General features: G+C 35.5%; 1 protein-coding gene across 2 annotated transcripts in view; it reads right to left on the minus strand.

Annotated features, from left to right (window-relative positions):
* Nucleotides 1–3,838: 3,838 nt before the first annotated feature.
* Nucleotides 3,839–15,470, minus strand: part of TRIM33 (tripartite motif containing 33) — a 53,689-nt gene continuing 42,057 nt past the window's right edge. The window contains exons 12-20 of one of the 2 annotated variants that reach the window (XM_072426124.1): nt 14,261–14,393; nt 13,261–13,324; nt 12,378–12,531; nt 11,302–11,657; nt 10,984–11,107; nt 10,590–10,664; nt 7,922–8,074; nt 4,996–5,046; nt 3,839–4,900 (exon numbers count right to left, since the gene is read on the minus strand). In XM_072426124.1, coding sequence (XP_072282225.1) covers nt 4,688–4,900; nt 4,996–5,046; nt 7,922–8,074; nt 10,590–10,664; nt 10,984–11,107; nt 11,302–11,657; nt 12,378–12,531; nt 13,261–13,324; nt 14,261–14,393 — 1,323 coding nt within the window. In that variant the 3' untranslated portion in view covers nt 3,839–4,687. The remainder of the gene's footprint in view (nt 4,901–4,995; nt 5,047–7,921; nt 8,075–10,589; nt 10,665–10,983; nt 11,108–11,301; nt 11,658–12,377; nt 12,532–13,260; nt 13,325–14,260; nt 14,394–15,470) is intronic. The other variant, XM_072426133.1, reaches the window with a different exon arrangement.

Genomic DNA, 15,470 nt, shown 5'->3' on the forward strand with positions numbered 1-15,470 from the left:
AAAAAAAAAAATCATTAAATCAAAGTGACAAGTCAAAGCAAGTAAAGTTAGGCCAGGAGAAGAAGAAAAAAGGACTAGATGCTGGGGGTCAGGAAATTACATGGCACTGCAAGAAACTATCTACAGTATGCAGTAAAATCTGAAGGTTATTCAGTACGAGGAAAAAAAAACTTTTATACCTTTGACAGATGGGAAGGTGAGACAGAAGTTAACCTTAACATATACATGTGTAGAAAAAAAAAAAAAAAAAAAAAAAAAAGACATTGTGAGTGGTATTTACACTTTTTTTTCTTTTTATTGATTGATTTTGGTAAATAGGGACCTGCTCACCAAATTACCTTAGTATTTAATCTATATAGTTTTACCTTTTATCGATACTACTGTACTAGGCACAATTTTTAGGACTGTGCAGGGGACAAAAAAAGGCTTCACGTGAATGCCTATAAGGCCCAGATATAGTTACTGTGCAACTGAATTGTTAAAAAATGTGACAGGTATAAAATGATGTGTGAATTTTTATTCATAACAAAATGTGTTTATATAAAAACTTGCACATATAAATTATGGTTATTTAAAACCTTTTAAAGGTACTGCTTGCTTTAAGTGTTTGTGCGATAAGAATACTCATGCTTACAAACCATTGCCTAAAATATTCAAAAACTTACTGGTAAAAACAGAAATTACTCACAGCACCTCCAATCATATAATTTGTTGGTTTTGGGAAATACCACAATTCTTTGGAATAACATGTTCAAACATCAGTTGTATTGTGACTTGGGCAATGAAGAAAACCTTTTAGATTGTAAATGTAGACTTGAAGTCAATGTAAAAAAAATGAAATGATAGAATTACTGCAGTGTCCAGATTTTAGGCCCCACCCACCGTCCTATGGCTGAATTTTATCAGTCGAAAAGAGAAGCTTCTGTTCTTTTAACTTAACACACACACAAGTTAGCCAGACCTAGAAACAGAGGTACAGAAACAGCCATTTACAAAGGGATCAACCAAAGTAGCAGAGTAGAATGTCAAACGTAGTAGAAGGAGAAAGCTAGGAAAGCAAGGAAAATCAGCATTACCTGACCCAAATCTTGCACAGAAACTAATCATGATAATTTTGGGATACCATTTTAGGAAAGACTGCTATACAGGGGAGCTTGAAAAGTAACTGCTAAGCTGCCAGTTCAACTCCATATTAGGGACAACAATCATATACAACAAAAGCGTCTGTTAGTGATCTGTTCTGTGATCTTGCAAGGTAGATAATAAACACAGTATAACACATGTCCTCCTGTACTAGATTTTTAACCCAAACGTTTGACTTCAGCAAAAAAAATCTAGCATATTCACTGACCTTTAGGCTACTTACAACATGTGATAGATCAGCCACTCTTAACTATGGATCCATGTAACCCAAGGGTTCCTTGAGATGTTCTTGACTAAACCCTTCCATCTGATAATGCCTAATTATGGATTCAACACCATTTGGCAGAGCCAGTGGCATGACGCTATTAGTCTTTGTAGTGGTCTGTAAAGGTGGTATTCTGACAGCCATTATATGGGAAATTTCTCAACGCCTACCAACTTAAAAGGCATCCTTTCTGCTAACTTGCCTTTAATTTAGGAAAAGGCTCCCTAAGAACTGAACATTTTTTTGTAAGAGTTAAAACATTGAAATAGATTAGTGTTGCCCAAGATCAATGATCATCTTGGGTGAAAATCTAGCATGTGTACAATTGCCAAATGGCCAAGTTAATCTGTGCAGGCGGGATCAATAAACGACCCAGCAGGGGGGACCACTGTATTTTCCTATAGAGGAGAGCACAGCAGAGCTCATTCGTTCATCTGCCAATCACGAAAGATAGTTTCCAGCAACAGAAATCCAACGTCTGCACAGGGCTCTGGCCTCAGAAATGAAAGCATTTCACATTTGAAATTAAAAAAGAATTCAAAGCTTTTCACAAATGAAAATACTGTTTGTTTTAGAAAACAAATATAATCCTGGACTGATAAATTACAATCATTAAAAACCCACATTTTACTAAATGAAACTTTCTAACATACCCACATACTACTAAAGAAGGAACACAAACCATTAGTGGGGTGTTGCACTGGGAAATCAAAGTTGGAATCAGACTAGCTACAATGGGCAACATTTGCACTTCACCAATCTTATTTTTATTTTTAAATTTTAATGGAACATTATTATTTTAACAGAATTCTATCCAAATGTCTGTTTATGCATTCCTTTATTTCTGACCCTGAAATATTATATGTTAAAGAAGGTAGCACTTTGTGCCCATACCAGATGCTTGCCTAACCAAAATGCTCGGGTAGAAAACAGCTATGTATGGATAAAATACAGGTAGTCCCCGAGTTAAGCACATCCGACATATGGACAACTTCTAGATATGAACAGTGCTTCCCTGCTTGCTCATGTGCAGGACAGATGCTTGATGGGGGGCAGTTTACATGACTTGCAGAAGAAATCTTTTGATAAACACAGCTGAGGTTGTGGGTGAACTTAAGAGATGAGCTTTTCTGCAACTTCTAGTAACTGTTAAATGACCAAGACAAATTCTGCAGTTGTTTCTTTTTGCATATCAAAGCACAGCTTGCTTTAGAAGGTAATGAATGTCTTGGCTCAATAAAAAATGTTTCTGTGTTTGTGATTTTATTCAGTAACTGACACCATGCTGCCTAATAATATGTTGAGACAAACATGTTTGTTCAAACATGAATGTTGAGAAAAACAAACTGACCTAAATCAACTTCACATCCCACAGTAGAAGTACAAAGTAAACCTGGGAACTTTTAACCCCCCCGGCGTTCTAATTCTGTCCATATTTCCACGAAAAAAGCGTTACTTTTTTGGATGGAAATTCATTTTACATTGTAGGCCTATAATCCTTAGGCATAACTCACCAAAATATGTCCAATATTTAATAATAATCTTTAAATAAAAAAAACACAAAAATCTGTTAAAATTATAAAAGAATAGTTAAACATGTAATATAACTGTACAGTAGCATATATATATATATATATATATATATATATTTTATATAAAGATTTCTTTGTATTGGACTCAAATACAGCTATTTTGCATTGAATCCAATACAAAATTATTTGAATTTTTCACCACTCCTCCTGCCTGAACCAATGTCACTGGGAAACCCCAGAGGTCGTCTCTGCACATCCTGGGAGAAGATTGAAGAAAGAAGACATGTCCGGAGGAGCTGCAGGGACCAGCAGGAGGACAACAGAACAAGGTTTTTTTTTTTTTATGTTTTAGGCGACCCAGAGTATGATTTAGGATTACCATTTTTTTGCATGGAATATCAACCCCAAGTCACACTCGGGATTACCGCTAGGGGGGGTTAAAGCACTGTGATATATAGTCTCAACTACACTTAGTAGTTTGTCTTCAATCTCCTCATCACTGGCTTGAGCTCTATTTCAAAAAAGGGTGGCTAGATCAAGGGAAAGGAGGGCATAAATGCAGTTTGCTTAAAATTTTGTCTGGATTTATTAGGGGTTTTTTTTCTAGCAGACATTTCACTATTAAGTGGATTTATAGAGTTTTGCAGTAGTAGCGAGCTCTGCAACAAATAAAGAAAATCCATAGGAACACACGCTATCATAAAAACAAGTCTGGAAAGGCTGTTGTCTTGGAACAGATTGTATGTACAATTAAGAGACAGTGAGAATAGCAAAATTATACATTTCTTAAACCAATTTAAAAAATGTAGGAAGACAAAGTCATTGCAACTCCATCAAAATGAACTAACAGCTTTCATCTACCAGTCAACTGGTGTTAAAATATGAAAAATCAAAGATATTTAATCAGTATTTAATTTATTTTTTTTCATTGTCTTGGATGCAAGACAACAGCAGAAGTTGACAAATCTGTTGTCTGAAATAATGCAATATGAATGGACACTTATAAGCTTCCTCATATGTACATAGCAAATCCAAGTTAAACTGCTTCCTTCACAAAATATATATCTATATATCAGAATCTTGAAGGATAACCCACACAGCTAACCACTCAAGACATTGAAAAAATATGGAAATGGAGAATGATCAAATGATTAACCATTAAAATTAATAGTTAACCATTCAAAGAGCACACTTAAACCTGTACCATATTTGCTGTTTCAGAAGAAGTCAAGCTACAAACCAGCTTGATGGAGAGGAGAAGTGTTACAGTAAACTGCATGTACTGGTCCATTCTTCAAGGAAAAAAATATATATATTAACAAGCAACAACAACCACCAAGTCCAGTTAGAGATCTGTACAAACAGAAGGTAAGAATTCGAAACCAAAAAAATTGTCCTTGACATTTCACAAAACTTAACTGAGATTTACGAATGGACTGTTCCTTGGGACAGTGTCCATCAAGCATCCAATAAAAATTATTAAAAAAAAAAAAAAAAAAAAAAAAAAAAGGAAAGAAAAACAAAAACACTAAACAAAGTGACTACAAGTCTCCTCTATCTGTCTTCTTTAAAAGAATGTTCATTTCTTCTGTACAAACATCAGTTGGTCTAATACTGTCTAAAAGCTGCCAGCTTCTCCTTGAAGGTGGCTGGTGCAGGTGAGAAGATATTCCAGGAACACTTAAATAAGTTTTTCTTAAAAGTCCAAATATTCTACAGATTTTTTTTTAAGTCCAGAGCACTGAAATCACTTTATATGCACTGGCTTCTCATCTGACTTTAGGCGTTTCCTTCGAGGCTGTACAAAGTCATCATCTGAATCCTCAGTTATTTCCCCATCATCGTCCTCTGGTTCAAAGTCCGGCAATAGGGGAAAGGTCCTGTCGGGGTAGATTTCTGGAAGTTTGTCCTCAAAGTATAATGCAACAGCCTTTCCTGCTTGAGCCACTTCTGAGTCATTCTATTGGAGGGAAAAAGAGAAGGAAAAAAAAAAACAGAATTCACCTGGGGTTTTGCACAGACATCTCATGAGTTTGCACAGCTTGGAAAGCTTACCTGCAGATTAATTTCTTGTGATTCTGCATAAACTTGAACAACTTTCATCATCTAAAAAGGACACCAGAGTCAAAAAAGTGAAAATCATTTCTTCTAAGTTTTATAAGAAGGGTCTTATTTCAAAAAACAAGGTCATAACTACAAAAAAAAACTGTTATGACCTGCCTGCTCTTTAAAAATGTGTCCTCAATATATAAAATGAATACAAAATATTACAGACTGAGTACACAGTCCATCAAAATTTTAGTACGCTAACATTTTGTTACTTAAGTTTTGGACTGACAAGATAAGTTTGAGATTTCTTTTAAAAATTATGTATACGTTTTAGAGGCTTCAAGGACTTTTGTCCAGACAATCGTGACCAATTTACAAACATTAACTTATACTATAATTTAATATCGGACACTTGTACAAAAGTAAAAAATTCAGACCAAGCTTTAAGCATTTTAAACAAGCAGCATAGGTCTTTAGAATATATTCTTACATGAAATACTATTTCATTTATATGGCACTTATGAAAGACTACAAACTCAAAGGTCAAAACAGTAAGGGCAAGATATAATTATTCATTTAGTAGAGTTTCTGGTAATTAGGTAAACCCACATGATTTAATTGCATTCCTATATATGTAAAACTCTACATTAAACCTCAGTAAAAAAGGATTTTCTGATGTCCATTAACAAATACTGGTTTTTAAGGAACCACTAAACCTGAAAGATAAAACTGCTGCACAGTAGGGTAATCCTTGGTGGTTGAAGTCTCTTCAGAAAGCAACACTTACAAGAATGTCTTATCTCTTGAGATTTCAGTACTGATAAATAGTTCTATCCACCAACCACCACCATGTCACTATTTGTCCCGAAAAGACAAATATGTCTGCCAACACAGGAGACTGACATTCCTGAAAGTGTCAAAATTACATAAACCATCTATTGTTTTTAAGAGCTGCAGTATTGTTCCAAAGCCTTTGAAAGAAATTAACCTCCCTGGCCATATGATTAATGAGGATTTTTAAATGTAAAATGTAAGTGATGCATTTAAAAATCCTCATTATTTAAAATTTCCCGCACGGTCCCCTCTACCTTTCTAACGTTCCCACCCTCCAGCCTAAGACTCGCAAGCAGATGCCCAGCCAGCATCTGCTTCCCCTGGCCACGCGTGCCTAACATTCACACGCCGGGTACGCAGATGCCAGCCGGGCATCACCAGGTTACGCAGATGCCCGACCGGCATCACCAGGGGAAGAAGATGCCAGGCATTGCTGGAGTATGCCGCAAGCACTGACAACCAATCATCTAACATGACAGATTGGCAGCAATGGTATCCTACAAATTTATATCATTATAGTCACAAAAGTGAGCAGTTCAAAATGAGCGGATGATAAAGAAACCCATAGGTTACATGCAAAATGAAAAAAATAAAAATAAACGGTTACAAATAGATTGGGTGCAAGTCTAATCAGCTGATGTTATCAATGTTTCCCTTTGTTCTTTGTTGTATTGGGATTATTCGTAGAATGATTCCTGGTTTGATACTAACCATATTAAACTCCTTTATAAATAAAAATAGTTTAGGTTTATGTGCCAGCTATATATATTATTTAAGCGTGGTGGTTACCTAGCTTCTGGGACTTACAATAAACATTTACAAACTAGTATTTACAGATAATTTAAGTGACCAAACAATTATGTTTGATCATTACTTCTCATTGCATAATCCTAGGTGTTTGTATGACTGGAACAGGGAGATATTGTGAGCCCTCTCTTTGGTCCCTAACTCATGCACATATTTTTATTAAGTAAAATTTAATTCAAGAAGTTCATTCAAATCTAAGTTTCAATCATCCTAAATTTAGATTTTTTTTTTACTAAATATACCTGTGCTCAGATTACAGGTAATAAAATCTGTTATGGTTTTTTTTTTTTTTTTTTAAAGTTTCAAAACAAGCTTTACTGGCCTCTGTAGCCACTGCCACTATGGAGAAGTTGATCTTCAAACTGCACTGAAATAGCAGCTCTTTTTTCTGTCCCTGCTGCCAGAGTTGGAGGAGTCTGCCAAAATTCCAATGTAAAAAATAAATAAATGAAAATCAACTGCAGAGTCACAACTATAATATTTAAAAAGACACGTAACTCCAGAATAATTGCGCCTACAGAGATCAGTAACAACTACTTCTGGAGCTCTTTTAAGCATTACAAAAAATAAACAAATTTTGCAAATTTAAAGTAACACAGCCGATGCTTTCAACCCAATCTTTTTGTAGCCAACTATCAGAGGTGGTAGTAGATCTGAAGGACATCTATCAAAGTATGGTGAAAAAATGAGAAGCCATCGTATATGATCATGTGCATACCAAGATGAACACTGTTCACTCAAACTCCCATATTCCAGGACATGTGCATGCCACCATACACAACTTTCATAAAATTCAGTGTGTGTACTTGTGAACACACAGATAAAATCAAAGATCTTTTATGGCATTTCCATTTACCAGCTGGGCTCAACGACACCACAGCCTCTTCATCCAGAATTCTACAGACAAGTGTAGACCTCTGAAGACATATTCATGAAAAAAGAACAAACGACAGTCAACATATACAAACAAAAGAGAGGCAGTTAACCAGCAACAGCACTAGGTTTCACTGAATTGGGTTTTGTTTCCTGTGGTGGAGAGCCCTCCCTGGAATATGGGGAAGTTAGGAAAGAGAAAGATTGAAAAATGTTTGAACTGTAAATTTCATGAGTGAACACTAACAAGAAAAAAAAATCTATAAAAAAACTCTGCATCTGTTTTCAGACAAGCCCGTTGACGCTAAAACAATACTAACTAATGACATGCATGAAAATGTATTAGTAAAAATAAAATAAAACTGCACATGCACTGTATTCAGCCTATATATATAATAAATGGAGAAAGCAAACATACTTCATTAAACCTTTCACAGTTCTTAAATATTAGCCTGACGTCTGCTACAAAGTCTTCTGGTGTCTGGTAGTGTTGAGAATGTTTCTTCTGCAGCTTCTTTTTCACTGTGGATAGGTCCATGGGCCTTTTTATTATTTTATAGTAGTTTGGTATCTGTAATAAAAAGAAAACTCTGGGTTGGACAAGTCTCTCACTTAAAAACTACTACAGAGGCTCAAATGCTAGAAGTGATAATGGACATTATGCAATATGTTTCAAGATTTCAAAATATTATGCAGTAAAAATAAAAAATACTGCACAGGCATACTGGGGTGTGGGAGAAGGTTCTTATTATTCTTAACACTTAAGAGGAGGGTCTCATGATTAGAAGGCACAGCCCATCACTTGGTAATGGTCACAAAGCTCTTGTGTTGTTAACGCATGTAGTGAAAAAATTCAGAACAGGTAGTCCCCGGGTTACATACGAGATAGGGACTATAGGTTTGTTCTTAAGCACAATTTGTATGTAAGTTGGAACATGTACATTATTTTAATAAATGCAACTAGGACGGATGTTTGTCTCAACATATTATTAGGCAGCATGGTGTCAGTTACTGTATAAAATCATCACTGTGAGATAATCACAAACAAAGCAAAAAAAATCTTTATGGAGCCTAGACATTCATTAACTTCTGGAGCAAGCTGTACTTTGATATGCAAAAAGAAACAACTGCAAAGTTTGTATTGGTCATTAAAGAGTTACAAGAGTTTGCAGTCTCAGCTGTGTTTAGCAAATGATTTCTTCTGCAAGTCATGCAAAGCCTTCGTCCTGCACAGGAGGGAGCAGGGAAGTCCTGTTCGTATCTAGTTGTCCGTAAGTCGGATGTCCTTAACCCAGGAACTACCTGTATACATATTTACTTTTTTTCTTCAGAACTAAACTTGTCGGTGCTTGAGAGATTCCACCATAACTGGAGGTATACACAGCATACCAAATGGCTTACCCTTGTGTGCAGCCGTCCTGCAGCAATGACGGATCCAGGACTCGTAACTGCCACAGGATGACCACTGAAGATGTAACTCCCGCACATGTGCAAGAATTAATTTTTCTCCAATGGCTGACAATGTGTGTGGCACCACCTCCAGGGGACTGTTATTTGAGTTATAAACTTTAGGTGAACCTATGTCCAGTTTATGCACTATAAATTGCATAAATATTTTAAACAGGCAGTAAATAAAACTCTTCATTCACCTGTTTATTCCACTGTGGAGAAATTGAGTTTCAACATTCACAGGAGGCACATAATTCCTCAATTTTCACTTTATTTTTCATTACAAAAAAATCTTGGCAACAAATCTTGACAACCTGGAGTATTTGTTGCAATGTTTGAAGATCAAATACTACATATTATAAATAGAAAGGTAAGGGATAGCTTGCTTAAAAACACCTTTGATGTGTTATGTAAAGAATGCACATAATCTGGGCATAAGTACACTTTAAAGCAGGCAACATCTTATATCTATAAGAACTGGAGACTGACACTTTGATTAGAGCAGGGGTGTCAAACTCAAATACACAGAAAAAAACACTTAGAAAACTTAGAAATTTATTGAAAAAAAAACATTAATCTCACTAAGAAGAAACAAGAACACATGAGAAGAGCATGCAGTAAGATGCAGTGAATTGATCTAAATTATTTAGATCAATCCACTGCATATTACTGCATGCTTTTCTCATGTGTTCTTGTTTCTTCGTATTGGGATTAATTGTTTTAGTTTGCCAGAGAATGCAATGTGAAACCAAATTAATTGCTGCATTCATTTGGTTTCACATTGCATTCTCTGGAACAGTAAAACAATTATTAAAGCATTAGCTCTATGATAATTCCAGATGATAATAATCCTGATAGTTCCTGATTATTGAGCTTGTCCGTCAGTATTAACTCCGAGGGGCCCACGCATAGACTGCCCAGCATCACTTGCGTCTATAAATTGCAGGGCGAAGCATAGACAGAGAAGTCGCTGGTCTAGAGATGCAAGTGATGCCGGGAATTGTGGTAGCGGCATTGTACTCACGTCTATAGAAGGGCAGCCTAATATGAATTGCAGCTGGCCCGCCGTTTACTACGGAATGCAGTAGTGGAAGGGCAGCTGTAATTCTTTTTAAGAATTCTTTTGGGGGACAACAAAAAAAAAAGGGGGGGGGATGTGCCGGCCCAGAGTTCGACAGACCCGGATTAGAGATTCACATTTTATTTTTACCTGCTACACTGCTTGATAATTTTCTTTTCTTATTCAAGGATCCAGCATTTTTTCACCAATCACAGTGCATTGTAATAAATATTGTATCTTAGATCTCATATTCAGTTTGCCTCAGGCTATGAATTTGTTGAGATGAATATGACTGTTATTTGTGTAGTTGACACTTCAACACAAAAGTAAAAAAAATAAGGACCTCTTACTTTACTTCTTATGTTCACAATACTTTTTAGGTTTAGATTTCATTAATAAAAGTTCTTGGAATTTTATCGAGTACCAAAGCTATTTTTGAACGCAGTCTACAAACTAAACCTTTCTTAGCCTTACCCCTATTAAAGCCAAAGAAAAGGTAAATGTTATGAGAACCTTAGGCAGCACACATACCATACAAAGGGAATACAATCTTATAATACTGAAAAAGTTGACTTACAGTTAGAGGAACCGGCTCTTGAAACTCAATGCTTAGTTCATGGCAGTAGAGATACAGGAGTAGCCTCTCACATTTCTTTAAAAAAAAAAAAAATACAATAGAAAAACATTATAGAAGATAATAAAAACTAAAACTATTACATCTTGTACTCAAATTGAATTTTCTTGAATGAATATTGTTTTTGTGTTTGGTGGTTTGTGTTATCGTTTAGCAGTTCTAATTCTATGGGGTTGTAAAAAGGTTTTTTATTTAAAATTATTAAAGTAAAAATGAATTATTAAATAAAAGTCAAGAACTATCAAGTATGATAAAACTTGCTTTTCTAATAGTATCTTTATTATCTGCGTAAGGACAAAGTGTAAGTTATATGTATAAGTTAGACATTTAGACGTACCTTTTGGTCCACAGGATTTAAACCTTGCACGGTCTTCCCTTTTTTACTGTGCTGTGAATTATCACAATCATATTCAACCTCTGGTTTGTTCAAATCTCTGCAAAATGTGCAGATCCACTCACCACTGATGGAAGGAAGAGGAAAAAAATATATAATTTTGCAGAACATAGTAACATTTTTGTTTACATTGATTTACCACGTGACACACACACACACCACACACACACCAAGAAAATGCAATAAATATATTCTGATGTGCTATCTTTATCTGCCATTAACACAAACTTAATTAGAGTGCATCATTAATTTTTGCCATACCTTGGAAAACTAAGTAGTGTGGGTACATGACACGTTAAGTGAAAGACTTTTGGGCACTTCTCACAACATAAGAGGTCGCCTCCATTTTGACACACAGCACACCAATCCTCATTAGGATCTTCATCTTTGTTTGTACCATCACCTCCACCTCCTCCTCGTGGTGATCGATGCATAGAGCTACGAACTGGTGATTTTCCATTGACAAGAGTACCATGTGTTGACTGCTCACAACTCCGGCTTGTGCTGTTAGGTTCAGCCTTTACATGATTTTCTAGATTGGCCAAGGTTTCCAAATCACTTTCAAGGTGTAGGGTAGTAGTAAGTGGAGGAGTCAGACTGCTCTCCGGACTACTTAACTGGTAAAAATAAAATGATGTACTTGAATTAAACCAAATGTAAAGCACTCAACATTTCAGGTTATCACCAGGTAAATTCTGATTTCCAGAAACTGAATATTTGATCATGCAAGCAACAAGTTGAATGAAACCTCAGAATCAGACTTTAAAGCAGGAATGATAAAAATGCAAATATATAATTTCACAATTATAATAATAATTTAGGTCTAAATGGTCAGACTGATCATTGGTTCTTTCTGAAGAAACATGGATGTGTCAGCTGTAGAATTAAGACATTGAAAAAGAAAATTTCAAGTATAAAAATAGATTCCAAAACTAGCTTTAATTGTCAGATTTACAAAGTCATGACCTTACAGATGTACAAAAAGTGACTAAAAACATTCGACATATCAAATATCCAGACATCCCTGCTAGTGCAGAAAGAAAGTGGGGCATAATATCTATAAAAAAATATTAAAAAAAAAAGCTTAAATACATTTTTTTGTGTGTATGATATACATCTAAATCTATCACCATACACACACACTCTAAAACTTGAAGGGGTGACTGCATGAGCCACGTCATACAAGCATTTTTTGGAAGAAAAAAAAAAAAAAAAAAAAAAAAAAGAATGAACCAGAAACATTTTATAGTACACTAAATCAGCATCCAGAAGAACATGTGTGCCTATTTTTCTTTGGAATATATTTAAAGGTTAATACATGTGCTTTTGTACGTTACCATGCAAGCACTTCGTCTCCCATCCTCCGACTTTTCCTGCTTAACGGTTCCCGAGAAACTACACACATCATCTTCAGTTCCGGGCTCCTGTTTCACCTTCACTGTATCCGGTTTGAAAGCATTTCTATCAACTGCTCTACCACTCGACCCACAACTGGTAAATTAAGCAATAAAGTTTTTTAAAATTACATTTATATAATTACAGTCATTCCACTAAGGCAATATGCCACCTAAGCACGCAAATTTGTTTTAAAGGAATGATGACATACATCAGCATTGCTAATATACAACATTTATAAACATGTTATGATTTTATAATATGCACACTTTAAAATATTTTTTCTCTATAGTATTTTTTTCTATATATTTTTATCATTACATATCATCTATGATGCAGGCTGGCAGGTCAGAAGCCACACCTGATTCAGACATTTCTGCACTTTTCTGATGTCTGCTATTCACCTGAAAACATGCGTTGAGATGACCCAGATTAGGGACATGCAAGAAGAAATTGTTGGTTGTAAAGTTATCTGTGTAAGGACGTCAGAGTGGAAGAAAGAAAATCATCCCGCACTCTTGCTTCCTGCTTTGAAACTTACAGGGGAACTGGCCCACAACCAATTTCCTCCTAAGAAACATAACTAATTTTCATAGGAAGTTTTAAATTATGTGAAGCAGAACATAACCACACTCCAGCGGCTGGTTCTGTTTACTACCAATAGTTCATTACTTGGGAACACAGTTCACATTAATGAAACAAGGTGATGGCTTCTACTTCAGTTTTCAGTACACATACAGTCTTCACAATCATATTGTTTTTCAATCCAGCATTTTGTTTAAATTGCAAAAAAGTTAAAACGTTTAATGAGAACTGGGCACTTACCTTCCCCTACTGCCAGTGCTTGATGTACTAGGCGGCCTCACTGGTGTATGTGAATTAGATAACCCTAAAAGACAGATACCACATATGTTATGGTATGTGGCTAATACACTAACTCATTACATTTAGCCAAAACTGTTCAAAGATTTCTTAGTAAACAGGTCTACAGTATAGAGTTAGCTAAAAAAATTAAATTAAATTGTACTGTTTCTGGTTGCCCTGCCCAACAACCTATGCAACTGCACAGGCCTTGCAGAGTTCAGGGCAGATATAGGAATACATTTCCCACAACACTTTGCTCTGCCATAGTGGAAGTGGCATGCTTCTGGCGGTACTCAGGTTAAATGCATGGGCACATTGTACATCTGCATGTGTAGCTTGGAACAAGATTAAGCTTCAGGATGGCAACACTTTTTTTTACTCTATAACAGGAAGTCAAGGAACAACCCTTGTTGGCAGATACAGAATACAAATTTAAAGAGTTTCAGGGAGTGGGTTTATAAAAATATTTTTAGTTTTTAATACCAGCATCGTAAGGTATTTATAATTATTTGTGTTTAAAACTAATGGTAATGATTCAGATTTGTATCTACGATTAAAACACTAATCAACTATTTACAGCAAAACACAAAAATTCTTGTAAATGTTCCAAATTTTACTAATGGTTTTATTATGTTTTTTTTACTCGTGATCTAGAAGCCACAACTGACAACGAGATCACATAGGTAAAGTGAGTTGGAAAGTTAAAGGGATAAAAAATAGGGGTTCAAGGAGACAAACTAGTGTGTGCTCCACCTCTAAATTAAAATAGCAGACATATTTTCAATCCCCTCAACTTAGTCCCTGGTAATTCGACCCTAGTTGTCATATTACAGAACAGAAGAAGAAAGATACAAGGGTTCATTAATGCTGATGTAAAGAAACAATATAATTTTTGCCAGTACAAATAAGGGAAGAGAATATGCTAAGCTTTTGCAGTAAAATATATCAGTAACCAATTTACCTGTTGAACCAGGAGACATGGCTGATGGGCCGGGTGAAGGGTTCATGGAGCTTGTTGGCTGTGGAACGGGATGCCCCATTGAAATGTACCTACTTAAAATATTGTCTAAATTGTTTGATCCAGCATCTTCCAGCTAGAAAAGAAGCAGCCACATAAGGATAGTATCAATCTTCAAAAGGAAATACATATTTACTTTATCCAAATATCACAATCACTAACAAAAAAAAAAATATTTAAATACTCCTAAAAAATTATGACACAAATATTCTTGATAGGAAGATGGAAGGTGAATTATTGTGGTTCATTAGAGGGAAGCAACCAGAGAAGAACAAACAAGATTTATAACAGGATTTATTTCATGTAATTAAATGAAAGGTGAAAAACAGGATTTAAAATCAAACTAATTTGGACATCCAACACACAAAATGAACCAAGAGCAGAAAGCAAGACGAAATCATTATATATTAAGGTCATAGTATAAAAGTTGAGCACACATGTTACAGTCTAATTATAAAATATATCCTTTAGATTTACCTGGATTTTCCAGTAACTATGTAATAAAAGGTCTTGTTAGAAAAAAACAAATTAAACTAGCAGTTCAAGTAAATCAGAACATGTTCTAAACAAGATTAGTTTAGTATAAACTTACTAAAAACAAGGCACTGATGAAAACTGCACAAACTGCTTTAGTTTGTAGCCTACTGTTTAGCGTTGGTGTTCGAATTTCAGCTGTCCTTATATTCACCTGGAATATGGCTGTTCAAATTCGGATAGACCCGACCCGAATCAAGGGCAAAAAAAAAAATGTTTTAAAAAAAATTAATGTTAAATTAATTTAATTAGCGTGTGTTTTATTTACCTATTTTTTTTAAAGGTTATCCGACAATGCCATATTGAATCATAATGCCATTGTGGAATCCCCGGACCGTGGGAACTTTGCGGTTACAGCTAACTGGAGGCATGTGCAGGTAATACCAAGGCAACAGAGGTTCATATGACAGGTCCTCTTAGTTATTCACGTGAAGTACAGGTTCTCTTAAATATTCACCCTGACAAGGTCCTCTTAATCATTGACCTGACACGGTCGTCCTAATCATTGATCTGACACGGTCGTCCTAATCATTGACCTGACACGGTCGTCCTAATCATTGACCTGACACGGTCGTCCTAATCATTGACCTGACACGGTCGTCCTAATCATTGACCTGAC

This window comes from Pyxicephalus adspersus, chromosome 1 (genome assembly GCF_032062135.1).
Source record: "Pyxicephalus adspersus chromosome 1, UCB_Pads_2.0, whole genome shotgun sequence".
Classification (NCBI taxonomy): Eukaryota; Metazoa; Chordata; class Amphibia; order Anura; family Pyxicephalidae; genus Pyxicephalus; species Pyxicephalus adspersus.